This window comes from Lutra lutra, chromosome 6 (genome assembly GCF_902655055.1).
Source record: "Lutra lutra chromosome 6, mLutLut1.2, whole genome shotgun sequence".
Classification (NCBI taxonomy): domain Eukaryota; kingdom Metazoa; phylum Chordata; class Mammalia; order Carnivora; family Mustelidae; genus Lutra; species Lutra lutra.
The window spans coordinates 83,135,647-83,163,336 of NC_062283.1; the positions used below are offsets into that span (position 1 = coordinate 83,135,647).

The window sequence follows — 27,690 nt, forward strand, 5'->3', positions numbered from 1 at the left end:
GTGCCAGTAAGAATTAATTAATAAAGTGAAGCTGGTGTAGGGTTCATTACAGCGTACTGTCCCCTGAGTGCTACATGTCAGGGAGGGGCCTTTTGGCTCCGAGTCCACATGTATAAGCAGTAACTCAAGATGGCAGCCCAGAGACAGGAGATTGCAACAGGAGGCGGAGAGATTCCTGGCTGGTGCTGAAAAGACGGAGGTGCAAACAGCTATAGTAATCTGTTCTCTGCCTCTTTCCTTCCTCCCAAACACTATCTACTTTGCCACAACAAGTTAAAAACTTTATAATGAACTTAACCTGATTTTCAGGTCTTACAGAGGAGGTTAATCCAAACTCTGACAAAGAGGTCATTATTTCAGAACTGCTAATACCTGGCAGATCTGGGATTCAAACCTCTGGCTTTCTCTTTCTAAAGGTTTTATGGCAACATCGATGTTGGTGATTAGGGAATGCTAGGACTTACTCGCTTTTTTCAATGAAGAGTGTTGACTACAAATATTTCTTTAATGCACAAAATAATGTTTAACATAAAAAAAAGAATGGACAGCTTTTATTTTTCCAAACTGCGTTCTCTTCTTGTTCAGAGGGGAATGAAAATAGGCATCCTGCATCTAGAACCACAGAAAGTTTTCACGATCATCCTTCCACCTCTTGGTTAATTGGTGTGTGTGTGCCTTGCTAGGAAGTAGAGGAGTACAGCAGGAATTTGGATGGTGTTTGTCTTTCATTCCTGTGCTGTCATAAAGTAAGGCTGTTCTCTAAGGGAACAGATTTGGAGCTGTTACTTGAAGTCACTTATCTCCTGTCATGAAGTTCAAATATTGTGTTTTAAAATTAGTCCTTGTGCTGTCCCTGAATTTGCTTACCCACCCCTTGGATTCATTCTGAAAGGTGCTTTTATCTCTGCTCTTTTTCTCAGTGGTGCTTCTAGATTTGGGGAATTTTCTGGACTAATGACATACTTGATGCTCTGATTTCAAAATTCGTAGTATTGATTTACTAGAAGAACACAGGAGTGTTTCAGAAAGCAGACATTTAACTTTAAAAGCTACACTGTAAAGTGCTGACAGCAGGACTGTCCCCCACTTTCCCTGTCATTCCTACAGTTGGTGCGGCTCGTGGATCGTCAGTGGTACTTCATTCAAGCTGCTTTTTCAGTGTTCTGCCACATCAGCTTCCTTATTCTTAAAACAAAGAACCCCAAATCTCCTGGGGTAAAAGAAAGCTCTTCCTCTTTAAGTAGCAGGCAGAAAATGTAGGGATTTTTTTTCCCTCTGAATTTCTCTGAATTATTATATTTGTCTGCAGGAGCGAGGACCACTCCTTGTGGTTTGTGCCTGATTATCTTTCTTCAAGACACACACAGTTCCCTAGGCTGTGCCCGTGGCAGGGAGTGGAGGCCGGAAGCTCTCAGCTGTGTGAGAATTGGGCGAGCATATGGCTACTTCTCTCCCTGCACGCTGGTCCCAGTGCAGTTGCCTCTGGCTGGAGGGCTGGGAGGTGGAGCCTTTCTGCTCAGCGCCGCTGAGTTCCCTTCTTCTTTCTCTCTGCTGGCTGTGCATTGGCTCTTCGTGCTCTGAGTGGAATAGGCAGGGTGTGCTCACAGACCGCGGTGTAAACTGCAGTTTCTATTTGGGGTGCCCCGGGAGAAGAGCACCAGGAAGGAAAGACAGCACCAGTGCCATGGGCCAGCTTTGCTGCTTTCCTTTCTCAAGAGATGAGGAAAAAATCAGTAAGTGTGATTGTACCGTGCAGGTCCTAAGTGCTTGTGTGGTTGTCTTCCAGGGCTAGTTTTGGGGGTTTTTTCCTTACAGGAACGATAACAGAAGAATGAGCTGTGATTTTTCCTGTGCATTTCTTAAAAGGATTGGTAGGTATGTGGTTAATAATTAACTGGGGAAAGTACAGCGACTCAATAAATAAGCTATGTTAAAAATACAAAATCCTGAAAACTTATTTATGATTTTCGTCTATTGCTAATCCTATAGCTTCTTCTTATCCCACTATCTAGAGTCAGAGTTTAGTTTTGACTTTCTTTAAATCACTGCATGCAATTTGCTATGTGGTATGAGCCAGGCTTCATCTTTCTTCTCTGAAATTGGGATATTTTCAGAGCAGGGCTTGAAAATAACACACAGAGAAGTCAAGCCGGCTCTGAAATGACGTATATTACACATTTGCAGATATTTTCACGTGTCCTCTGCTTTGTTCTCCATGGAGGGGACTCAGGTGTACCTGTAAGACAGCTCTCCACACAGGGGATGCTGCCCTGCTTCCCAGCGAAAACCTCATGCATATTTTTCAGCCGATGCCAGGCAGATTCAACATCTGCTTATGGTTGGGAAAACAGAACTCAAACTGATGACATTTGCATGAAATTCTTTTCCTCCCTGGATTCTGTGTATTTACTTACATTTTGGCTTTGTTAAAGATGGGACTAGCATTTTAATTTGTGTGCTGAATAGAACTGGCCTTACACTAGTTGCCCCCCAATACTGACTTTTTCGTGCTTTTTCATAAAATGTTTGTAGTCATACTTACTAAATTTGCAGTCATATTTCTGTCACATCAGGGCTTTCTTTAAATAAATTTTAATCGGTCTCTGGAATCTCATGATATCTGCTTCAGATACCGAAGAGTCCACATCTGGCTTATATTTTCTGCTGCTGGTGCTTCAGGAAACTGGCCAGGGGCAGGTTTTAAAAAAACTGACACACATCCTATACCTGTTCCCTTGGGAAATAAGACAGTTTTTATAAGAAATCTTCGGGGAGTGCTTGGGAATAAATGTTGGGAGACTTTGGAGCATTTGATTAGTAACAAGAGCCAATAACTGTGCTCTCAGTTTTACTTGTGAAAATGATAGTGTACAACTCAGATGACTCTGAGCTCAAAGCCTGAGGTGAGTTTATAGCAGGATTGTTCGTTTTTATTTTATTTAATTTATTTATTTATTTTTAAAGATTTTATTTATTTGTCAGAGAGAGAGGAGAGCGAGCGAGCACAGGCAGACAGAATGGCAGGCAGAGGCAGAGGGAGAAGCAGGCTCCCAGCCAAGCAAGGAGCCCGATGTGGGACTCGATCCCAGGACGCTGGGATCATGACCTGAGCCGAAGGCAGCTGCTTAGCCAACTGAGCCACCCAGGCGTCCCTAATTTATTTATTTTTTTAACAATGAGCATCGGCATTACTTTCGCAGCCTGAAACTTTTCGGGTGTTTGTCAGGATGATTGATTTATAATTGCCAAGGGTTTTGGTTGATTGAGTCATTGCTTGGACAACATCTCTAGCTGGATGGACAGAAGTAGGCATAGTAATTCTCCCCTTCTCCCTCTTGACCCTTCACCACTTTCCGTTCCACTGCTCCCTGTTTTCCCCTGGAACCCTGGCTTTCCTTCTCTTCTGCTTCCCTCCTTCCTCGTGTGTCAGCAGTCTTCTTGGTGCTGACAGAAGTCAGGGTTCACCTCATTAAGAAATTTGCTCTTTTCTGTTTTTCTTTATCTGGGATTGTGGGGTGCAAATTCTTGTGTTTTGTGCACAGTGCTTCTTCATATTAGTTGATAGGGAGTCATATAGACTGCCTTTTGGGGTTATTTCCTCAAGTTCCAAAAATTTAAAAAGAATTGAAAGCATTAGGCTGTGTCTGAAGTGAAGTTCTAGTTCAGAAGTGCAAATGAAGGTTGATTTCCATGCATTCGTCCCCCTTTCTTCTCCTCCACCCCCACTGGCTGCAGACCTTCCCCTGTCCCCTCACCATTCTTGCAGTTGTCTTTGATTTTGACGTTGCTTCCCTGTTTTTCTCCTCACGATCTGCTCCACACTCCATCACACATCCCATCAGCCGTTTTCTGAATGCTGTGTTTAATTTCTCTGCTACCGGAGGGTCTAAAGAAGGGCGTCTCTGCCAGGCGCTGTAACACTGCTGGTAATACATATCTAACAGCACTTACAAAGGGGACTTGAGAAAAAAGTGGCAGAGAATTCATTGGCCATGCCTCAAGAAACGTGTAAATTAGCACTGGCTATAGATAGCCAGTCCATAAGTTGTGTTGGTAAATCCACAGGAGATGCTTGGGAGGGCCCAGCATTCTTCTGATGCTGCTGCTGGGTTGCACAGTAACCCCCGGGCCTTGTTCATTGTTGCACCCCACCTAACAGCCTAGTTAGCCTGCTCTGAGCCACATGCTCAGTGGGGACCGACTAGAGGCAGAGTCCAAAAATGCAAGGGCCTGCACCCTTCAATCCTACTGTAAGGGATGATGGCTCGGGGATATACCTCCTCAGAGCGGCTCAAATTAGGGAGGACTACATGAGGTTTGGGTGAGAGTTTAAATTTGTGGATGTCATTCTCAAAACACAGGTGAGTTGGAAAGCCCGTCCTCTACCGTCCTGCAGAGATACAGACAGGATATACCCAGCTGGCCAAGTGGTAAGATTTAGTGACTCCTTGTCCCCTCCCACTGCTGCTGTATCCTGCTTTGAGCCTTGGTGGTGGTGGTAGATGGAAAGTATTCCCATTTCATTCATTTGTTAGTGTTACTATTTTAATCTATTGATCGCAAACAAGATGATTGTTTAATCAACTAGTTGTGCAAGGGCCCTACGTTTGTGTGAAAAGTTAACTGCATGCATAGCCAGAAATCTTGTTAATGGGGTGAATTGTCAAATACAGTAGAACCCATCATGGCTTCTCAGTTAATACCACACAAAGCAACTACAACCTTTTTGTTTAAATCCCAGCAGTAAGCATTTTCTTGAGCTGTATGCTTTGGGGCCACAATAAGTAGAACATACTGATAATAAATGCATGTTTCTTGCAAGATTAATAAGTGCATTTATTACAAGTTAAAACTCTATTGCTACACAGGAACATACTTAACATGAAACATTACCATAGATATTGTGGGATTAATAGATATTGTAGATACTCTCAATCTGGTATTTCTTGGTGGATTCTTACATAGCATTTGTTTTCTTTGGATTATCTAATATCTCATAGTGAGCTTTCTGGAGGGAATGTCCAGGAACAGGAATGTTACTGCACAGGCTTACTGACCATTGTACTTCATCAGTCTCATGAAGTAGACCTCAAAAGAAAACTTAATAACGAAAGGCAGAGACCTCTGTAACAAATTAGAAAACATTCCACTGGCTCTTCCCCTTTTGCAAATTTTCCCATTTGGAAGTACATTGCTTTTATGTAGAATGAAATAGAGAAATGTCCAAAGATGAACCACACTGCCTCGTCAGCTAGTCAGGGTACTGTCACCGGAGGTTTTCAAGCATAGGATGAGAAACCATAACTAGGGGTGTGTAAGGGTGAACGAACAGCTAATGAATGTATACACTGGTAACTTGGTTACTTTCTAGCCCTGATATTTGGTGATGCTGAAAATAAAATAGTGTGTATTTCTGTAAGACCCAGATTTTAATTTTACAAGTATGTGTCTTTTTATTGAAGTATAATTGACATACAATAGCATGTTAATTTTGTGTGTACAGCATAGGGATTTGACATGTGTGTACTTTGGGATCATAACTACCATAAGTCTAGTTACCATTTGTCATCAGACAAAGTTAACACAGTATTATTGAATGGATTCCCCATGCTGTTTATTTTATTGGTGGAGTTTGGTACCTATTGGTACCCTTTACCCATTTTCTTTCCCCATCCCCTCCTCTCTGGCAACCACCAGTCAGTCTGTTCTCTGTATCTGTTGAGTCTGGGTTTTGTTTTGTTGGTTGGTTTTAGCTTCCACATGTAAGGGAAATCAGCAGTATTTATCTTTCTCTGTGTGGTTTATTTCACATGGCGTAATACCCTCAAGGGCTGTCCATGGTGTTGCAAATGGTACTATTTCGTTCTTTCTTGTGGCTAAGTAGTGTTCCGTGTGTGTGTCTGTGTGTGTGTGTGTGTTCCACATTTTCTTTATTCATCATCAACAGATACTCAGGTTGTTTTTAAAGCTTGGCTATTATAAATAATGCTTCAGTGAACATAAACATGAGTGTGTTTTATTAAATTTATGTTTTTGTGTATTTTGTTAGATACTCAGAAGTGGAATTGCTGGATCATACGATAATTCTATTTTTAATTTTCTGAGGAAACTTCATACTGTTTTCCATGGTGGCTACACCAACTTGCATTCCCACCAACAGTGCATAAGGGTTCCTTTATCTCCACACCCTCACCAAAACTTGTTATTTCTTGTCTTTTTGGTAATAGCCAGTTTGGCAAGTATGAAGTGATATCTCATTGTGGTTTTGATTTGCTTCCCCCTGATGATTAGTGAGGTTGAACATCTTTCAAATGCTTATTGGCCATCTGTGTGCCTTCTTTGGAAGAATGTCTATTCAGATCCTTTGCCCATTTTTAAAAAAGATTTTGTTGTTATTATTGAATTGTATGAGTTCTTTATATATTTTGGATATTAACCCCTATGGTATATGTAATTGGCAAATATCTTCACCCATTCAGTAGATTGCCTTTTAATTTTGTTGACTGTGCAGAAGCTTGTTTTCTTTTCTTTTCTTTTTTTTTTTAAAGGCTTTTTAAGTTTGATATAGTCCCATTTGTTTATTTTTGTTTTTGTTGTCCTGGCCTTTAGAGTCAAACCCAAAACCACATCACTAATGTAATTGTCAAGGAGCTTACCACTTATGGTTTCTTCTAGGAGTTTTATGGCTTTAGGTCTCACATTCGAGTCTAATTCATTTTGAGGTAATTTTTGTATACGGTGCAAGATAGTGGTTCACTTTTTTTCCTTTGCATGTCACTGTCCAGTTTCTCAACACCATTTATTGATGATACTGTTCTTTCTTTATTATATGTTCATGCCTCCTTTGTCATAAATTAATTGGCCACATATGCATGGGTTTATTTCCACTCTGTTCTGTTCTGTTAATCTGTGTATCTGCTTTCATGGCAATATCATATGGTTTTTATTACCATAGCTTTGTAGTCTAGTTTGAAATCAGGAAGTGTGATACCTCTAACTTTGTTCTTTTTTCCCAAGATTGCTTTGGCTATTTGGGGTCTTTTGTGGTTCCATATACTTATTAGAATTAGATGATTTGTTCTAGTTTGTGAAAAATGCCCTTGGAATTTTGATAAGGATTGCATTGAATCCATAAATTTCTTTGGATAGTGTGGACATTTTAACAATAATAATTCTTTCAGTCCACGACTGTGGAATATCTTTACATTTGTTTGTATCACTTTCAGTTTGGTTTTTTTTTTTTCATCAACATCTTACAGTTTTCACTGTACATACAGGTCTTTCACCTTCTTAGTTCAGTTTATTTTAGGTTTTTTTTTTTTGGATCGAATTATAAATGAGATTTTTTCTCTTGATTTCTCTTTCTAATAGTTCATTACCAGTGTATAGAAATGCAACAGATTGTTGTATTTTAATTGTGTATACTGTAACTTTATTGAATTCATTTATTAGTTTTAACAGTTTTGGGTATCTATTTTTGTTTTTTCCCTATATAATGTTGTGTCATCTGTTAAACAGTGACAGTTTCAGTCCTTTCTTAGCAAATTGGATACCATTTATTTCTTCTTTATGTCTTGTCTGAGTGCTGTGGCTAGGACTTCCAAAACTGTGTTGAAAAAAATTGGGGAGAGTTGGCACCCTAGTCTTGTGAGTTTGTCATATATCGTCTTTATTATGTTGAAGTATATTTCCTTTATACCCAGTTTCTTGAGTTTTTATCATGAATGGATGTTGAATTTTGCCAAATGCTTTTTCTGCATCTATGGAGATGATCACATGATTTTTTAAAAAAAATTTTTATAAACATATATTTTTATCCCCAGGGGTACAGGTCTGTGACTCGCCAGGTTTACACACTTCACAGCACTCATCATATCACATACCCTCCCCAATGTCCATAACCCCACCACCCTCTCCCTACCCACCTCCCAGCAATCCTCAGTTTGTTTTGTGAGATTAAGAGTCACTTATGGTTTTTTACCTTTCGTTTCATTAATGTCACATTATTTGATGTTGAACCATCCTTGCATCCCTGCAATAAATCTCACTTAATGTTGATATATGATCCTTTTAATGGATTGTTGAATTCCGTTTGCTAATACTCTGTTGTAGATTTTTGCATCTATGTTCATCAGGGATATTGGCCTATAATTTTCCGTTTTTATGGTGTCCTTGTCTGGTTTTAGCCTCAGGGTAATGCTGACCTCATAAAATGAGTTTGTAAGCATTCCCTGCTCCTCGATTTTTTGGAAGACTTTGAGAAGGATAGGTATTAAATCTTCTTGGAATGTCTAGTAGAGTTCACCAGTAAAGCCATCCAGCCCTGGACTTTGTTTGTTGGAAGGTTATAAGTGTGTGTTTTAATAATACGTACATATTTTACTTTTATATATGAAATATTTCTCAATATAGTCTTTTTGTTTGACATGAATTACCAGGATAGTATTTGTTTCATAAATATGAGCCAATCTCAAGATGGTTTCTTTCTGATGATTTGGAATTTGGTGCTACAACATTAATATATGAATTGAGATAAACAGTGTTAATTTCATGTCTGGTGACTACTTATATTTTTGAACCTTAATTACCATGGTGGATATTGTTCAGTTACACTCAAGGAAGTCTGTATTTAGATTTTCTAATCCTCTGGAAGTCTTCCTAGAAATCCTGTAACCTTATCTTTTGCTCCTCTCATTTGTACTTAGATACACCGACTTTGAGGTTCTCTTTCATACGTGCTTTCTATCTCCTCACAGATTTCAAGTGCTGCACATGCAGGACCCATGTTCTAGACCTCTCTTCATAGCTTCAGAGGCTAACATAGTGTGTTACCAAAACGAGGCGTGTTCTAAATGTTTGTTAGTGAAGAGAATGAGACACATTTTCTGTTACAAGTATGCGAGAACGGGAGTCAGTCTGACATCAGTCTGTCAGAGGACAGAACTTGGAACGATTCTGGTTAATACTGTAACCTGTAAAGAACTTTGGTTACTAAATGTACGAGAGAAGGATTTTAATATGTTCTCACTTGAGAACTCCTGGAACTGCTGGAGAGATGCTCCAGCAGGTGTCCCAGGAAATGTGTGATAGGGAAACTGCCACCAGCGGACAACAATGTTCACCCTCCTTCCTGGCCTGTAGAAATGCTTTTGGACACAGGGACACAGTGGAACTCCCATTCTGCTGCTGCCTGTTGAAAACATATGGCCCGTCTCTTGGCACGAAGTTTTTACTATAGAAAGAGCACAGGACTGGGCATAAGGAGAAGTGGGCGAGAAACTCAACTCTGCTCTTAACAGTCTGACACTGGGGAAATTACCAGCCTCTGTGGGCCTTGCTTCCTCATTTTTAAGAAGCAGGGCTTGAATTACCATGATCTTGAAAGTTTATCGAGCTTCTCCCCATTTGTCCCTTCAAACTAAGACTCAAAGAAAGAAATATGATAGAATGCAGCTCTTTCTTCTTCCTGCTCTTCCTCCCTCCTTCTCCTCTCCCCCCCTTCTTTTTAACTTACTGAATGCTTCCTGTGTATCAGGTACTACGCCAGGTAGGATCATTCAGAAAACTGCTTATGAAGAGAAACAGTTAAAAAATAAATGCTTCCTGACTGCCCCAGTTAAGAGGGGGAAGTGGCTGCAAGCCAGAAGTTTGGAGGAGTTCTCAGATGTGTTTGTCCAGAGGTGCTGGGGGACCAAGAGCTGGCAGTAGGCTGGGGCCCCACTGCCCCCTTTCTGAAGCAGGAAAGCACAGTGAAGCCAGCTGTGCTCTGTGTAACCAGAGACTCCATTTTGTGTAAGATTCCTGTGGGTAATACTGTGGCGGCACCAGTAATGGTGTGTGATAGAAAGCATTTAACCACAGTCACTAAAGATTAGATTTTTCCTTTACTAAATAATGTCTACCCAAGAGGTTTATGTTTCTAAAATTAAGTGGAGGAAAATTAGTGCAAATTCTCATAGTTACCATTCCTGTCTTCACTCCCTGATTCCCTTTGCTAATTCATAGGCTATCTAGTAACTGTATTACTTTTTGTTACTGTTATCAGACCTTTTTACAGTTTTCCTCAATTGTCTGATCAAATGCTAAGTAATTTTCATTGGGAGTACAGAGGTTGTAGAATTTTTCCCAGCCCCTGGTGCATCACTGACTGCTGTGAGCTCTACCCAGATGTCCTGTCGAGCAGTGTGATGTGGCCTGTCCCTATGTCTTCTTTCCTAGGTGAGGGCCAGGGGAAAAAGGAGTGGAGAATCTGATGTACATAAAGGTTTTGGCTAATGGAAGAATGCTTCCTGTATTACCCCTTCCTGGGGTATTTGCATTTGAGCAAGGCTCATTATCCCAAGTGCTCTTGGGAAGTATTTGTAGTAAAATAATAAAATAAATTAAGCAGCAGTAATGACTAAGTCCAAAATAATCTCTAGCAGAGAAATTTCAGGCAACTAGTAAAACTCTTTCAGGGCATCTGATAAATCACTTTCTATAGATAATTGCCTTCCTTTTAATTAAGTTGGCCTTGCCTAATATGTAGGTCTTTCAGCTTTCATCCGCAAATTTCTGATACTCACAGTAAAGAAACTCAAAAGAGCCCTAAAACTCTCAGTGCTGAAAACAAAGGGATTTTGAGGGCAGATATACTCAGCTTACATCTTTGGTTCTAAAATCTGCTATGTAACCTCTCTCAGCCTCTGTACCTTCATCTTAAATATCTACATATTATGAGAATTAAATAAGCTAACATATATAAAAATGTCTGACACTGTGGTTGGCATGTAATAGACCCAGTAAATATCATTTCTCTGTAACAAATGAGAGTATACTGTATAATTATAGTCATTTTAGAAGTCAGCTTGGCAGAACCATGGTTTTATTTCTGTCATGCCCAGAAGGAGAAAAAAAGGACTTATAATTTCAGGCCTTGAATTGTTGAGTAGACTTATCGGTATGGCATTTTTTCCCTTGGAACACTCCCTTGCCTTCTCGTTGGGGTCTGTCCATCAGGATGCCTAAATCTCTGTTTTAGGAAAGATGTGTGGTCCAAGCAGAGTCTACTGGAAGTCTTCCCTAAGACTTGATAGAAGGTCTGTCTTCCTTTTGGGTTGTGAGTGAAAAAGATGTAAACATAAGATTGCCAAATGGTAGGGAGTCAGTGGGAGTCTTCCTGAGAATGAAACCAGCACAGAAGAAAGGAGGCCAGAGAAAGAGAGAGAAAGAGCCAGTCCTCGTGATAATATTTGAGCCTCTGAGTTCTGCTATGATGAAGGTCTTCTTCATTAAAGCATGAAGCATTACATCCTCCTCTTTCTTTGCTTAAACTTGCTTGAGTTAAATTTCTGTAACCTACAACCGAGAGGCTTCAGATACTATTATAGAGGACACTCTGTATCTATAAGAGTAGACCCATTCTAGGAAAAATATTTACAAATCTGGTGAAGAAGTAAAACTCAAAAAGAAGAAGAAGAAGAAGTAAAAACTCTGATTTCTTCTGAACTTTCATGTTGTATTTTAATGGCAATGAAATTTAGCTTCAAGCAAGAGCTGTTATGAAGAATAATTCCATCCACTTCAACTAATATTGTTAAGTACCATACATTTGGAAAGCTCTGAGCCAGGTGTTAGGGAAGGTGCAATGATGATACGTGGTCCCTGTTGTTGGAGGATTTCTTTTTTTTTTTTTAATTAATTTATTTTTTTAGTTTCTCTTCAGTGTTCCAGAATTCGTTGTTTATGTACCACATATTCATTCATTGTTTATGTACCAAGCCCAGTGCTCTATGCAACACGTGCTCTCCATAATACCCACCACCAGGCTCACCCAACCTCCCACCCCCCACCCCTCCAAAACCCTCAGTTTGTTTCTCAGAGTCCACAGTTTCTCACGGTTCATCTCCCCCTCCGATTTCCCCCAACTCCCTTCTCCTCTCCATCTCCCCATGTCCTCTGTGTTATTTCTTTGCTGGATGATTTCTTTTTAATTTTAATGACTTTTTAAAAAGAGGTTTGTTGGATCCCAGTGTTTATTGTGGCCTGAGTGGAAAAAGCCAAGATAAAAAGTCTTGTTGTTCTCGGTCAAACAAGCAAAGTCACACCCCTTCCATACCAGGGAAGTTACATGGCTGTGTCTTCCAAGTCCAGGAAGAGCGAGTTAATTGCCGCTGAGAGTGGGGGTTGCCTCAAACCCCTGTCACAGGCAGTGGTTACAGCTTGACGCAGGCAAACACCATTCCTACAAAAAACATTTTAGAAAATAAAGTTTCCTATGACAAACATTTATACTGCCAGAAGTACAAGTTAAGAGAATTTGGAATTATTAAAACCAGCCTTTCCATTATATAGTCAAGTTCTCTGCTCTTAGGAAGTAGTCATAGACAAAAACTGAACTGTACGATGAAAATAAAAAGAGCAAGCATAGTTTTAGCTTAAAGTCTGTGGAAACTGGGATATAAAGAATGATAATTTTCCTAAAGGCTGAGTCAAAGATATTTGAAGTTTATAATTTTGTTTCTACATACTGCCCCCAAAACTTGTGAGTTTATTCAAGTACATTTGTAAGCCTAAGATATATATATATATATATATATATATATATATATATATATATACACACACACATATATATATATATACAGAGAAATTGTAGTGCCTGAGAGAAAGTGCCGTGAAAACAGGATGCTTGGAGTAGATGGAGAGAAGGTTTCACATTCCCACAAGAGACAGAGCCACCCAGTTGGTAATGAAGTTGGTAATGAAGATGGGATCCAATGGAAAAGGGTGACCCATTTTTTTACATGATCCTGTAACCCCTCCCCACCACCTCTCCTTTGTCTTGTGGTTCGAATGTTGGTGTTGACATATGCCATGTAAATTACTGCAAGTTTCAGTTTGATGTCTTATATCTGACTGTTAGAACGGAAATAAAATTCACACTTTCCAAGCATTTAATTTAATTTAAACATTCAGCTCAAGTTAGCTGTGAAGCTCAGCTTGTTCAGAGTTTTGACTGATGTTTAGGATAGCTAATAAAATGGCAAGCAGATCATCTGTTCATCTAAGACCTTCTCTCTGGATCTGTAGCAGTTGCATTCTGACACGTGGGAGTGTGTCCTGAGGAGGGAGGCCAGGTTGGTGAAGAGCCTGGAAACCACATCCTAAGAGGAAGGCTGAGGGACTATGGCTGCTGAGCTAGGAGGAAAGAAGGCAGATGAACTAGTTGTCTTGAAATATTTGGAGGACTCTTTAACATGGAAGGAAAAGAAGAATTATCATGGTTCCAGCAGGGCAAAATTAGGACAGTGGGTGTTTGTTCTCACACATTTTCTTTTGGCGATTTTAGATATATAAAACCCACTAGTATTTTAATTATGTTTGGATAACTCTAGTTTTTTTTCTGATACAGCTATGTGTATTTGTAGATGTGTATCTCTACACAAATACATATGCAAATATATAAACATAGGAGGAATTTAAAAATAAACAGTAGGAGGATTCTAGCGCTCATAAGTTGACCTTTAAACAACACAGGGGTTAGGAGTTGTGACCTCTTGTGCAAAGATCTGTATGTAGTTGGGGTTTTTTTGAGATTTTATTTATTTATTTGACAGAGAGATCACAAGTAGGCAGAGAAGCAGGCTTCCCGCTGAACAGAGAGCTTGATATGGGGCTCGATCCCAGAACCCTGGGATCATGACCTGAGCTGAAGGCAGAGGCTTAACCCACTGAGCCACCCAGGTGCCCCTGTATATAGTTTCTGACTCCCAAAAAACTTAACTACTAATAGCCTATTGTTTCCAGAATCCTTACTGATAATATAAACAGTTGATTAACACATAGTTTGTACATTATATGCATTATATACTGTATTCTTATAATAACATAAGCTAGAGAAAAGGAAATGTTATTAAGAAAATCATAAGGAAAATATATTTACAGTACAGTATATATATTTATGGAAAAAATTTGCATATAAGCTAGATCTGCTCAGTTCATACACGTGTTGCTCAAGGGTCAACTTAGCAGTAACTCTAGTTTTAAATAATGAAAATACTGAAATGGAGTCCAAAAACACAGAGAAATTATCATAGTCAGATTTTACATTAAGAAATCCCTTTTTGAAAGATATATTTATTTATTTGAGAGAGAGAGAGCACAAGTAGAAGGGGCAGAGGGACAGGGAGAGAGAATCTCAAGCAGACTGTGCTGAGCGCAGAGGCCCACAGGGGCTCAATCTCCCAACACTGAGATCACAACCTGAGCTGAAATCAAGTGTCAGATGTTTAACCAGCTGCACCATCCAGCGCCCTTGGATTAATAATTATTAATTTAAAGCCACCTTAAATGGAGGATCAAAGTTTTGGTGAAAAAAATGTATGCCTCTTTGTTATTTTTTATAATACCCATTAAATGACTATTTTAAACTTATTTCTTTAGGATCAGGACACTTGCCTTAAAAGAAATGTAGGGGCACCTGGGTGGCTCGGTCAGATAAGCCTCGAACTCTGATTTTTGAGATCAGTCCCTGCATTGGCTCTGTGCTGAGCGTGGATCCTGCTTGGGATTCTCTCTCTGCCCCTCCCTACCCACTCCCCATACTCTCTTACTCTCTCTCAAATAAATAAATAAACACTAAAGTTGAAATGTAATATGCAACTTTGGGTTCTTATCTAGGTGTGTGTTTGTATTACCTATACACAACATTAAATATTGAATTCAGTAGTAACTCTGAGCAGTTGGTATCAATAAATCCTAGAGACAACAAGCAAAGGTGCATTGCCTATTGTCTTTATAAATGAAATTTTTATAAAATTTTTATAAAATTTATTTTATAAAAATTTTATAAAATTTATATAAATTTTGTCCAAATTTAGATGCTATGTTAATTTTCTCTAATATGGGTATGGGAAGTTTAAGATAACATTTCATTGTGATGCTATTGTGTATCACTACTGTTTACTGTACACTCTACATTACTTAGTCTGCTATGTAAAATTAGATTTACAGGTTTGTAGGTTTCATAGAACCTAAAAATGTACCCATAAAACTATATGAAATTTGAATATTAAATTCAAAGGCATAATAAATTGTTTTATGGGGAAGCAAGTTCATGAAATACGCAGTTTTTCTTAAAAAAAAAAAAAAAATCAGCCTTACAGCTGCTCCAGACTTGGTACTGTTTGCTCTTATCGTTCATGTGTTAGTCCTCTGTAAATACCACGCTGTCGGGCGAAGAGACAGAAACAGTTGTGTCAGTTAGGATCCAGTCCAGCAAATACACCGGTTATTTTAACAGAGAGAATTTAACATAGGGGATTAAGTAAACAAATTTTGGAGGAATAAAGAGTAAAAGGCAATACTGAAGGAAAACATAGGTAGTGACTTTCAGGCTAGGTTCACTTGGGGGAAGGACCCCAGGGAGCTGAGCCTCAGGCCTTGGAGGAGGGGCTGCTGTCTCCCAGGAGGTACCTCTGAGCACACAGCTGGGCCCTGCGAAGCTAGGGTGCTGGCCTTGAAGGAGGGGACACTGGCCTGCTTTGCTCTTCTCTCTGAGGGAAGGCAGTGAGGCTGATTCCAGGAGAGAGGAAATAAATGAAAACTGGAACCAACTGGAAGGAGTGCCTGCCAGCAGGGGGACAAGCCATAGCTGGGAACAGTGAGCAAACAGCCAAGGGAAGGTTCCTTTCCCCCTTGTACAGCTGTCCATTGTCCCTCTGGACCTTCTTGGAAGAACCAGGTATAAAAGCTGTGGAAGGTACAGGTTGTAGACTCTACAACCTTTGGGAGACTATGCATCGCATGCATATATGTAGCTGGCAAAGGAGAAATCTGTTTGCTGAGTCCAGTATCCTAAAGCTGAATAAGGAAGGTGGGTTCAGAGCTGAGAGGCAGTCGTTCAGTAACTGGCATACAGTGGTTTCCTGTGTTTTAACATTATCTTCTGTTTTCGTTGTTCCAAGATAAGCATTCAGTTTGTCAATTTGTGGTCCTTATTTCTTTGGGGACAAGAATAATAATCATATTAAATAATGATGTATAATATACCACAAGTATTTATAAATTATGCAGATATGTGACTATTTAAAAAAATACATTTTAAAAATTGGTAGTAGTAATCAAACGAATTGTTGAGATGTTTCGAGGGAAATCCATCACCTGGATCAATTTAGTAAACTTAGAAAAAATTTTTTTAAAACTAATTCATAAACAGCTTATGAAATTCTTTAAAAATAATTTATCTTTTAAAGTTTAAGTATGTGTTCTGCAGTGTTACCAATCTTACTTACAGTATGATTTTTTTGGTGATAATGTCTCTTTTTTTTTCCAGTTTTATTGAGATATAATTGACATATGATTTTGATGTCTCTAGTTCTCTCATTCCAAATTAATGATGTTCACTGTGAACACATGATAGAGGGACAAGCTAGTGAATTAGATGGGGGGGTTACACCTGCAACCAGGCAGAGGTTAGTGTTTGGAATGATAAGCGATGCTCTCCATGGCTTCAGAAATTAAAGGGAACCAAAGGCTCAGGTGCCAGGAGGCCAGGCCAGTCTGTGGAATGTTCTGAAAAGTCTGAGGAATCCTTAAAAGGATCTGGGATCAGTCAGTCAGAACAGAAATAGAAAAGGGCAGTCAAAAGAGTCAAGCAGTTAGAGGTTAGATGCCAGGAAGTCACAGACCTCAAGGCAAATTTTTTCTTTTTTTTATTAAAAGGGAGAACTTACTGGCTTATACACAAACAAGAAGGGTAGAGTTGACCTTGAGGCTGACTGACAGGCATGGTCAGCCCTCTGTCTCCTCCAGCAGCATCTGTGTTCTCACCCTCCTAGACTTCATTCTGTGGTGGGGATGACTTCTAGTTGCTCTTGGGAACATTTTTACCTGTCCACTTTTGAGCAGAATGGGTTTCTGAAGAAAGTTACAGGTTGTAAACTACACAACCCTGAAGGGTACTATACATATTAAAGACTGTAATTTATGTATTAGGGAATTAAGTACTTTTATATACCAGTAAATGCTGTATATTGTGAAAAAAAAATTTTTAAGAGATAGAAATGAAGTGTTTTGAGGAGAAAGCACTTCAAAAAATTTATGCAGGGCACAGTATGGACCAGTGTTGCTCCGGTAGACCAGCAGCCCCACTGGAGTCACGTGGAATATGAGATGAGCAGTTAACTGAAGGGGAGAAGTGAAGTGGGTGCTCTTATCAGAAACGGTGGATGATAAATGAAGAAAGGATTTGGGCCAATTATTATAAAATGGATGCGGCCTGGAACCCTGTGGGGGTGGTTAGCAGTGGTGCAGTCAGTCACAGAGCCTGAAAGAACCATGGTGTGCTCTTTAGTTCTTGACAAGGAGAACCACCATGCATCCCCCTTCATTCTAAACATTGAGAAGCACAGAATCCAACTCATGGCTCTCATGACCTGCACTTCTGTGATCTACACTTCCCTCTGTTCTTTACTTGCTGTTACAACTTATGTTTTATCTTGGTGTCGATTTTTACTTTTTACTTATAGTGTACTTTTTACTGGATATATTTTTTGCCACTGATTATCTCACATCTTCTTGAGATTGGATGATGAACAGACCATGATGGAAAAAAGCGTGTGGCTGAAGGGATAGAAGGGCCCTACTAGGAAAACAAGAGCGAGGCAGAGGCTGTGAAGGATTTTGACTCTCAGCTGCGATCTGTTCCTATGTCTGCTGAAGGGTTCATATGTAAGACTAATTAGCAGTAGTTCTTCTTTGTACCTGAGAAGGAGTGTCATTCAGTTGAAGAACGTAGGTGCAAGCTCTAAAGAACAATGCATAAATTTCTTCTTTGCAATCACTCCAACATTGTTTTAAGGAACATACTCTATAAAGTGAGTAGCTTACTCATATCATATTTGCTTACAGAAATGTATAGAAAGGGGATCATTAACAAATAGCCTTGTAACCTTGTAAGTTGAAAGCTTTCACTTAAAACAGTAAGAATAGCTAGTTGTATTGAATTCTTACTACAAGAGGATACTGCACTGAGTGCTTTGTATTTTTATCTTACTTAATTTTCACAACAGCCCTATGGCATAGAACTACTGTTATCCCTGGTTCGTAGATAAAGAAAGTGAACCTCAGAAGGGTTAAGCAGATTTCAGGGGTACAGAGCTAGTAAATGGAGGGGCTAGGATTCTAGTCCTGGTATTTTGACCCTATAGCTTAACAGGAAGCATCATAAATGTTTTCTAGTTGGAAGTCTCGTTGCAGTGCTAAAGACATCACAGGAAGTATCATGGAATAATTTCCCATTATCAGATATGGAGCAGCATCGTGGTATGATGGCGAAAGTGTCCTGACTTTGCCATATTTAGTTGCATGGACTTGAGCAAGTCTCTTGGCTTTTCTGACCCCTGGTTTTCCTCATAGGTAAAATAGTGATAATAATAGTAAGCTTTTGATTTAAATGTGTGGGGGAAAAAAGGCAGACACGTAATAGGCACTTAATATTAGATAGGCTTATTAGTATTAAAAGGTGCCACAAATAGGATTGTTACAACTAAGTAAAGTAATGTTAGGTGTTCTGAAAACATGGGTATGTAGAGTCTTGGGACCCCAGATGCAGGACACTAGGTCTTTGAAGGAGCTGGTGATGAGGAGGATTGCTCCTCATCCTCTGAGGCTCCTGAGAAGACACTCTAAGCAGCTATAGGAGGGACAGGCTCTGGTTTACTCTTCTGAGAAAAACACTGGACAAGACCAGTCTCCTCTCTGATCTCTGAGAAGGAGGACCTTCTAACTGTGTTTTGGTGCCCTGCTTTCCCCGGGGACATCAGGCTTGCCATGGGGGTAGCCCGGTGAGGAAGCCCAGTGTGACACCGATTGTTCTTTGTCCACCTTGGGACTCGTAGGCTGGTTTCTTACCCAGACCTGAGACTCCTTTGCTGGAAACAGTTCTTCCATACTTGGAGATCAAGATCAAACATCAACTGATACAAGAAATGAGTTAATTTACATTTACATGCTATTAGTGCATTATTCAGCAAGTGTAAATGCCAGTTTAATTTCCTATTGTAAGAATTCATATGTTCAAAGAACTTTAAAAGATTTTATGTATTTATTTGAGAGAGAGATAGAGAAAGGAAGAGACGAGCACAGAGGGAGGGGTAGAAGGAGAAGCCGTCTTCCTACCGAGCAGGGAGCCCGATGTGGGACTCGATCCCAGGACCCTGAGATCATGACCTGAACCAAAGGCAAAGGCTTAACCAACTGAGCCATCCAGATGCCCCTCAAAGAACTTTAATGAATAGTAGATATCACCAAAGAGAACTTTAAAATCATTTCATTTCCATCTGAGTGCTTTCTGGAAGCCTCTAGTAAATTGATAGTCATAGGTCATTGAGAAAAGAAAAGTATATCCTAAATTACTTTCTTCAGTCATTCTTCCTAAAGCTAAAGCAATAAATGTGTGAATTCACCAAGCTTCAGTTTGTTTGTTTGTTTACATGAGTAATGAGACTATGTTAATGAACACAAGTTGGCAGTAAGGCAAGGCGTGTGTGAGGAAGGGGGGGCGGCCAGGGCTGGCTTGGTCAGGAGGTGAGGGTAAGTGGAGACATCGCTTCTTGGCTCCTCTTTCTCTTTAGGAATTCACACTGTCCCCTCGGAGTCTCTCAACAGTCTGTGGGGACAGCAGAGCAGGATGCCTGGCCCCTTTTACAGTTGGAGAAACAGGGTCCAGTGCTCAGAATTCAGTGCTCACCAGTATGCTCAGTTTCTTTATTCATTTTGTTATATGCCCTGAAGAATGGCTAAGGATAACTTTAAATTGTATTTTTCTTGATTTTATTTATTTTATTTTATTTTTAAAGTTTTTTTAAAGTAGAGTCCACAATGGGCATGGGGCCCAATGTGGGGCTTCAATTCACAACGCTGAGATCAAGACCTGAGCTGAGATCAGGAATCAGACGCTTAACCGACTGAGCCACCCAGGCACCCCTCTGATTTTATTGTAATGATTAATCATTTTCAACTTTTCTTTAGGATCATGTATTCTCTGACCGACTATTGTTGCTTTTATAATACCTGATTGGTCAGTATTCACAAGCAAAATACACTGACCAGATAGTTTTGTATACCTGAATTTTTATCGGTCAGACTTTAAAAACTAGGTTTTGGAAGCCATCAAAGAAAAAAAACAGTGGCAATTTGTCCTGTGTGTGACCTTATGTGCTAGCTTGTTGAGTAATCAGATTGAAAATCTTGTAGTATAAAATGCATTCTGCAGTCTCATCCAAAAGGGTTTGGTTTGGGATTAGGCAACTGAGTTAAAAGGAGCTATATTTTGAATAATTTTTTAAAATATTATTTATTTAATTCTATTATATTGAAGTATTTATGATGCCCTTGATCACATTGTAGTTACAGTTGTATTTTAGTCTGTCTCACTGAACTTAAGGGCTAGTTATTTGTGTTGAACCTAAAACAAAATGAAGTATAATCGTAGGTTAGTGGCATAGCTGTTGTTTTCCTATAAAATAATAGGGACATTCTTAGACCCAAGTTTATGGTTTTAAACATCAGCAGAAATGCGAAGATCTAATTATCTTTAACATTATACCTCATGGGTTAAAATAAGGAATTCCTTAAAGACAAGACTAAATGACTTGTGTAGAAATAAATGATGGGATGCCCTGTAGGAGTCTTCATAATGTCTCCCCGGGTCCATTTCCAGCTTCACCATTTTCCTTCCCTCCTACTAACCAGTCACTTTATGCTAGCCCAAGTGCTGCAGTTACCTGAGCAAGCTGGTTGGTCTCCCACTTCCCCCGCCGTCATGTCGTTTCTTCCCTGGCCCTGCTGAGAAACACTTAGAAGATCCAGCTCAGGCATCCTTTCTTGTGATATTTTTCCCCGAGTTAGAATTGCCTGCACTCTGTGTACCCACTCTATATTGTACACCTTTCCTTCTTGGCATTCACGATCTCTTCTTTATCTCTGAAGACGTGCTTCTACCTCTGCTCCATTGCAGGTCTTCTAAAGGCAGGGCTCATGTTGGAGGAATTTCTGTGTTCATAGCAGCAAAGGCGTATCACAACAAAGACGGAGCTCATGGAACCTTGTGTGGAAGGGAAGATGAGAGGAAGGAGGAAGGAAGGATGGGAGACAGAAGGAAGGGATTATGCTACATTAATCAATATCCATTATTTAGTATCAAAATCTTAATCTGAGAGTGAAATTTTCTAAATTTCTTGGTTTTTTTGTTTTTGTTTTTGTTTTTTCTTCCAACTAACCAACCATTAAATTATGTGCTGTTTCTCTCCTGTGTACCATCCCTTCCTGGGGTGTGAGTGCGCCAGAGAGCTGTGGGAAATCTGCCTGGGGGCGGGTGTCCTACCTGATTCTGAGTGAGAATGTCACATTTTTGTCACTTCTACTCTGTGATTTTAGTTTGTGTAACCTCTTGTGTCTCATTGTTCTTGCTTTTAATTTGGGAAGAATAACACTTTTACCACAAGAGGTTCCTTGGAGAATGGGATGCAACAATGTTTCTGAAAGCGCTTTGAAAAGTGTGAAGTGTTATCTAAATGAATGGAGGGAAGCATTCCGGACAGGCCCAGGGTGGATTTGCTCACTCTGGGGGACCTTTGATCCGGGTGTGTCCTGATTGCTTGTAAAAGAGGCAAAGTGGTATCTACAGTTACAGTTTATTTCACCAGATTAGATCCAGGGCAGCATTTATGCTGCTGATCTGCCTTGGTGAACGTTGCCTCTAGATCAGGAAAGTGGCCTTTATTTCTGCTTGAATCAACTCCTAGCCTGGTATATGAGCCCAGGAAGAGAAGTATGTGTTAACAAGGGCAGGTGTGTCAGCCCAACAAGGGAAAATTAATCCTAGCTCGTTCTGCTTTTAAGTTTTATGTTAAACTCTCTTTAAAAAGATTTTATTTATTTATTTGAGAGATGGGTAAGGGTCAGAGGGAATAGGAGGGAGAGAGCGAATCTCAAGCAGACTCTGCACGGAGCGCTGAGCCTGATGTGGGGCTGGATTCCGTGACCTTGAGATCATGACCTGAGCTAAAACCAAGGGTTGGATGCTCAACCGACTGAGTCACCCAGGTGGCCCTGTTTTATGTAAACTCTCTTAAATATTAAGATGATAAAAAAAATCACATGAACATGGTAAGTTTTACAATTTAAAGCAATGCTCATTTTCTAGCCCCCTTATTTTTCTGCCAGACAAGATCATGATGCTTTTGACACGGTTGAAACTACCATTTATTTCCTCCCTAAGAATACACTTTCCAGGGATAACCATACTTCTGTTGATACTCCTTTGTACCAGGGCTTGTGTTTGAAATCTCTGCTGCTTTTATTCCTGCTTAAATGGCACTTCCCAATCAGTTTTGCACAAAATGATGTATAGTGGTCCTTGAGCAAAATAGGGATATTGAGAACGCCTTACATTCCAGTACAAGAATCAAAATTCAGGGAGAAAAAAGCCCATGGTCTCTACATAATAGAGAGCATTTTGTGATAGGGAACAGCTTAGAAACAATACAAGGCAAAATAAGTGAACAAAACAACCCACGGTGTGTCCTGTGTCCCTTGGATACAGATGTCAACAACAGAGTGACAGTGATCACTTGTCCATCAGGATCTGGTTGCCATATGAGTTTGTTCTCTCTGAGCAGATTGGACCAAATGATACATGTTGTGTACACTGAAGGGGAAAATTAAAATGATTTGGGTTTCATTCATGCTCAGAAACCACCCCTGTTCATTACACTGGAAATTATTTTTCAAATTTTGATATTGAGCACAGCAGAAGAAAAATGATTCAGGAGGAAGGCAATGGAGAATCTGAAGCATGCAGCCATGAGAGATTTCAGGTAGTACGGGGGAAATGCCTTACCTTAGAGCAGAGAGAAGAGCTGAGGAAATCATTCATGTTACCAGCTACGTACTAACTACCAACAGGGACAGGGCACCAGGATTTCCTTATTGCCGAGTCCACATGGTAACCCCAGTAGACCCCGACATTGTCCCTCATCATGAGGAAGAAATTGTTCTCCTTAGTGTTGTTTAAAACTGAGGTGTCATTGACATATAACAGAATTCACTCTTTGTGTGTGTTGTATACAGTTTGGGGAGTTGAAATCAACATGTAGGGTCATATAACCACTATCACGATCAAGACTGGGAAGTGTTCCCTTTTCCGCCTAGTCCTCTAGTGCCCATTTAAAGTCAACCCCTGCCCTCTCCCAGCTCCTGGCAAGTTCCAATACCAATGGTTTTGCCTTTTCCAGAATGTCATGAAAGTGAAATCCTACATTATGAGGTCTACTGACTGTGACTTCTTTCACTTAGTATAAGGGATTTTAGATTCATCTGTGTTGTTGATGTATCAGAATTCATTCCTTTGTATTGCTGAGTACTATACTGTTGTGTGGTTGTACCACAGCCTCTTGGTTCTTTTACCAGCTGAAGGATATATTTGGGTGGTTTTGGGGAAATTAGGAGTAAAGCTAGGACAAACATTTATGTATAGGTTTTTGTGTAACCATATGCTTTCATTTCATTTGTTTTCATTTCTATCTAGCAATGAGATTGCTGGTTACATGGCAAGAATATGGCCCACTTTCATAAGAACAGTTTTTATCAGAAATTTCCAAACTGGGAGCACCTGGGTGGCTCATTCGGTTAAGCATCTGCCTTCAGCTCAGGTCATGATCCCAGGTCCTGGGATGGAGCCCCACATCAGGCTCCCTGCTCTGTGGGGAGTCTGCTTCTTCCTCTCTCTCTGATGCCCCCCTACCTGTGCTCTCTCTCTCTCTCAAATAAATAAATTAAATAATAATAATTTAAAAAAAAAAGAAATTTCCAAACTGTTTTTACAAATTGCTATGCCATTTTTGCTTTTCCACCAACAGGAAGGAGTTCCAGTTGCTATATATCCTCACCAACACTTACATTGTTAAGTCTTTAATTTTAATTTTAGCAGGTGAGTGATGGTATCTCTTTGTGATTTTAATTTACCTTTCCCTGATGGCTAATGATGTTGTTCATTTTTCACATGTTTATTGTCCATTTGTATATCCTTTGTGAAACAACTCTTCAATTCTTTTGGCCATTTAAAAGTTTTTTCTTTGTCTTCTTACTAAGTTATGAGACTTCTTTTTGTATTCTGGATACACATTTTTTAATGGCTATAACTTGCAAGTATTTTCTCCCATCCTGTGGTTTGCCTTTTTCCCCTTAACAATGTCTTAAGAAGAGAAGAAGTTTTACATTTTGATGAAGTCCAAGTTATCCCCCTTTTGTTTATTTTGGTAGATTTTGTTTTTGAGATCCTATTTAAGAATCTTTGCCTAATCCAAGGTCACTTAAAAAGTTCTGTATTTTCCTCTAGAAACTTTGTACTTTTAGCTCTTATATTAGTTCTGTGGTTCATTATGAGTTTATTTTTATTTATGGTGTGAGATAAGGGGCAAGTTTCTCTTAAAGCATATGCCTGTACCATGCTCCTAGCACATTTTTTAACATTTTATTTTTAACATTTTTATTTTTAACATTTTTAACATTATATTTTTAACATTTTTATTATTTTTATATATGGTGTGAGATAAGGGGCAAGTTTCTCTTAAAACATATGCCTGTACCATGGTCCTAGCACATTTTTAAACATTTTATTTATTTGAGAGTAAGATAGCATGAGGTGATTGGGGAGAGGCAGAGAGAGAGAGAAAAGCAGACTCTACACTGAGCAGAGAGCCTGACCAGCAGGGCTCCATCCCAGGATCTTGACATCATGACCTGAACTGAAGGCAGGCGCTTAACCCACTGAGCCACCCAGGAGCCCCAGAACCATTTTTTGGAAAATATTATTCTCTCTGTGTTGAATTATCTTGCCACCTTTGTGAAAATCAATTGGCCATATGTTTGTGAGCTTATTTCTGGATTTTTTGTTTTGTTTCATTGATCTATATATCTGTCTTTATATCAATACCCACACTATCTCTATTTCTGTAGCTTCATAATAGGTCAGGTAATACAAGATTTCCAACTTTGCTCTTTTTAAAAAAAATGTTTTGACTATTCTAATACCTTTTATATCTTCCTGATACATTTTCATATACATCAGAATTACTTTGTCAATTTCTATGAAAAATCCTGTTGGGGTTATGATTGATACAGCTTTGCATCTGTAGAACAATTGAAGGTTAGTTGACATCTGAACAATATTTTATCTTTTGATCAATGAGTATAGTTTTTTTTTTTCCTTTATTTAGGTCTTACTTTTAGACCTTTATTTAGGTCTTACTTAATTTTTCTCAGGAAATTTTGTGGTGTATACAAAGTGTATTTTGTTGAATTATCCCTAAGTGTTTTACATTTTATGCTACTAAAAATATTTTTAAAATTTTCAATTTTCAGTTGTTTGTGGCTAGTATATAGAAATACAATTGACTTTTAAAAATATAGTCCTTGCATCCTATGACCTTGCTGAACATAATTTTGTAGATTCTTTAGGATTTCTAGATAGATGATCATATACACTGAGAATGAAGATAGTTTTACTACTTCTTTTTCAGTTAAGAGGCTTTTTACTTGTTTCTGTTGTTGTTATGTCTGATTGCATTGGCTACGACCTGTGGTAGAACACTGAGTAGTACTAGTGAGAGCAGATCTTTTATATTGTGCCTGACCTCAGGGGAAAATCATTGCATTTTACCAGTAATATGACTTTGCTATAGGTTTTCATAGAAGCCCTTTTAAGCCTAAGAATATTTCCTTCTACTTTTAGTTTGCTAAGAGTGTTTATCATGATGTTTATCATGAATGAGTATTAAATTTTGTTAAATTCTTTTTCTGACTATATTGAGATGATTGTATTTCTCTATTTAGTCTGTTAGTATGGTGAATTATACTGATTTTCAAATGTTAACTCAATCTTGCATTTCTGGAATAAACTCCTCTTAGTTCTGATATATTATGTTTTCCATGCATTGCTATATTTGATATGGCAGTATTTTCGCAAAGGTTTTTGTGTCTCTATTTGTGAGAGGTACTATTCTATAGTTTTCTTTTCTCACAGTGTCTGTCTGGCTTAGATATCAAAGAATGGATTGGGAATTGTTCTCTTTCTCCTATTTTCCAGAAGATTTTGTGAATCGGTTAAATTTCTTCCTTAAATACATGGTAGAATTTACCAACAGTGGGACCATCTGTTGAAAGATTTTTTTTGGAAAGATTTTATTTATTTATGATAGAGAGAGAGCGAGAGAGCGAGAGAGAGAGCGAGCATGAGGAGGGGGAGGGGCAGTGGAAGAGGAGTAAGCAGACTCCCTAGTGAGCAGGGACTCCCCAGATCTGGAGCTGGATCCCAGGGTCCTGACATCATGACCTGAGCCAAAGGCAGACAGTTAACTGACTGAGCCACCCATGAGCCCAAAAGTTTTTTTTTTTTTTTCCACTATAATTTCAATTTCTTTAATAGAGCTATTTAACTTACCTGTTTCTCCTTGAACAATCAGGTAGTTTGTTTCTTTTAAGGAACTTGCTCATTCCATCTAGTTTGTTGCATCTGTTGGCATAAAATTGTTCATAGTATTTCCTTATTATCCTCTTATGTTTGTACAGTTGATGGTGGTATTCCCTCACCCATTCCTGATATTGGTAATACATATCTTCTGGTTTTTTGTTCATGATCAGTTTGGGTAGAGTTCTCAATCTTATCAATTTTTTTTTTTTCCCCAAAGAGCCAGCCTTTGGTTTTTTTGCTTTTTCACTATTGTGTATTTTTTTTTTTTAATTTCATTCTACTATTATCTTTATTATTTCTTTCTCTCTGTTTACCTGGGGTTAATTTGCTTTTCTTTCCCTGTGTTTTTAATGTGGCAGCTTTGATCACCAATTTGAGACTAACCTTTCTTATTTTCTTATCTAAGCATAAAATGTTATAAATTTCCCTAAGTACAGTTTTAGCTGTATTCTATAAGTTTGATGTGTTTTAATTTTCATTCAGTTCAGAATATTTTCTAATTTTTTAAATTTCTTCTTTATTCCATGGATTATTTAGAATTGTATTGTTTAACTTCTAAATAATTGGGGACTTTCAAGATATCTGTATCTTTCTGTTAGTGATTTCTTATTTGGTTCCACTGTGGTTTGGGGACATGCATTGGATGAGCTGGTAATTTTATATCTATCAAGACTTGTTTTATGGCTCAGAATATGATTTCCTTTTGTAAAGGTTTTCTGTATACTAAAAAGAATGTGTGCCCTGTGGTTGTTGGGTGGAGTGTTTTATAATTGTCAGTTTGATGGATTTGGTTGCTAGTGTTCAAAGCTACTATATTTTTATTGAACTTCTCTCTCTCTATTCTATCAATGTAAGAGTGGTCTCAAAATCTCTAACTCTGTGGATTATCCATTATCCTTTCAGTTCTATCTGGTTTTACTTCAAGTACTTTGAAGCTCTTACTATTAGTTGCATGCACATTTAGGATTTTTATAATCTCTTGATGAATTGATTTCCTTAAGATTATAAAATGTCCCTCTTTATCTCAGGTAATACTCTTTTTTTCTGAAATCTGCTCTGCTTGATTCACTCTCTAGCTTCCTTCCATGTAGCATTAGTATGATATATCACTTCCCATCCTTTTACCTTTAACCTTTTATATTTGAAGTAGCTTTTGGTAGACATCATAGCTGATT

General features: G+C 38.9%; 2 protein-coding genes across 3 annotated transcripts in view; both read left to right on the forward strand.

The window, feature by feature from the left end:
- AKAP7 (A-kinase anchoring protein 7) overlaps positions 1 to 27,690 on the forward strand; it is a 143,206-nt gene that overhangs the window by 101,042 nt on the left and 14,474 nt on the right.
- Positions 1,334 to 27,690, forward strand: part of LOC125102754 (A-kinase anchor protein 7 isoforms alpha and beta-like) — a 39,648-nt gene continuing 13,291 nt past the window's right edge. The window contains exons 1-2 of one of the 2 annotated variants that reach the window (XM_047734227.1): positions 1,334 to 1,733; positions 4,362 to 4,430. In XM_047734227.1, the coding sequence (XP_047590183.1) occupies positions 1,439 to 1,733; positions 4,362 to 4,430 (364 nt within the window). In that variant the 5' untranslated portion in view covers positions 1,334 to 1,438. The remainder of the gene's footprint in view (positions 1,734 to 4,361; positions 4,431 to 27,690) is intronic. The other variant, XM_047734228.1, reaches the window with a different exon arrangement.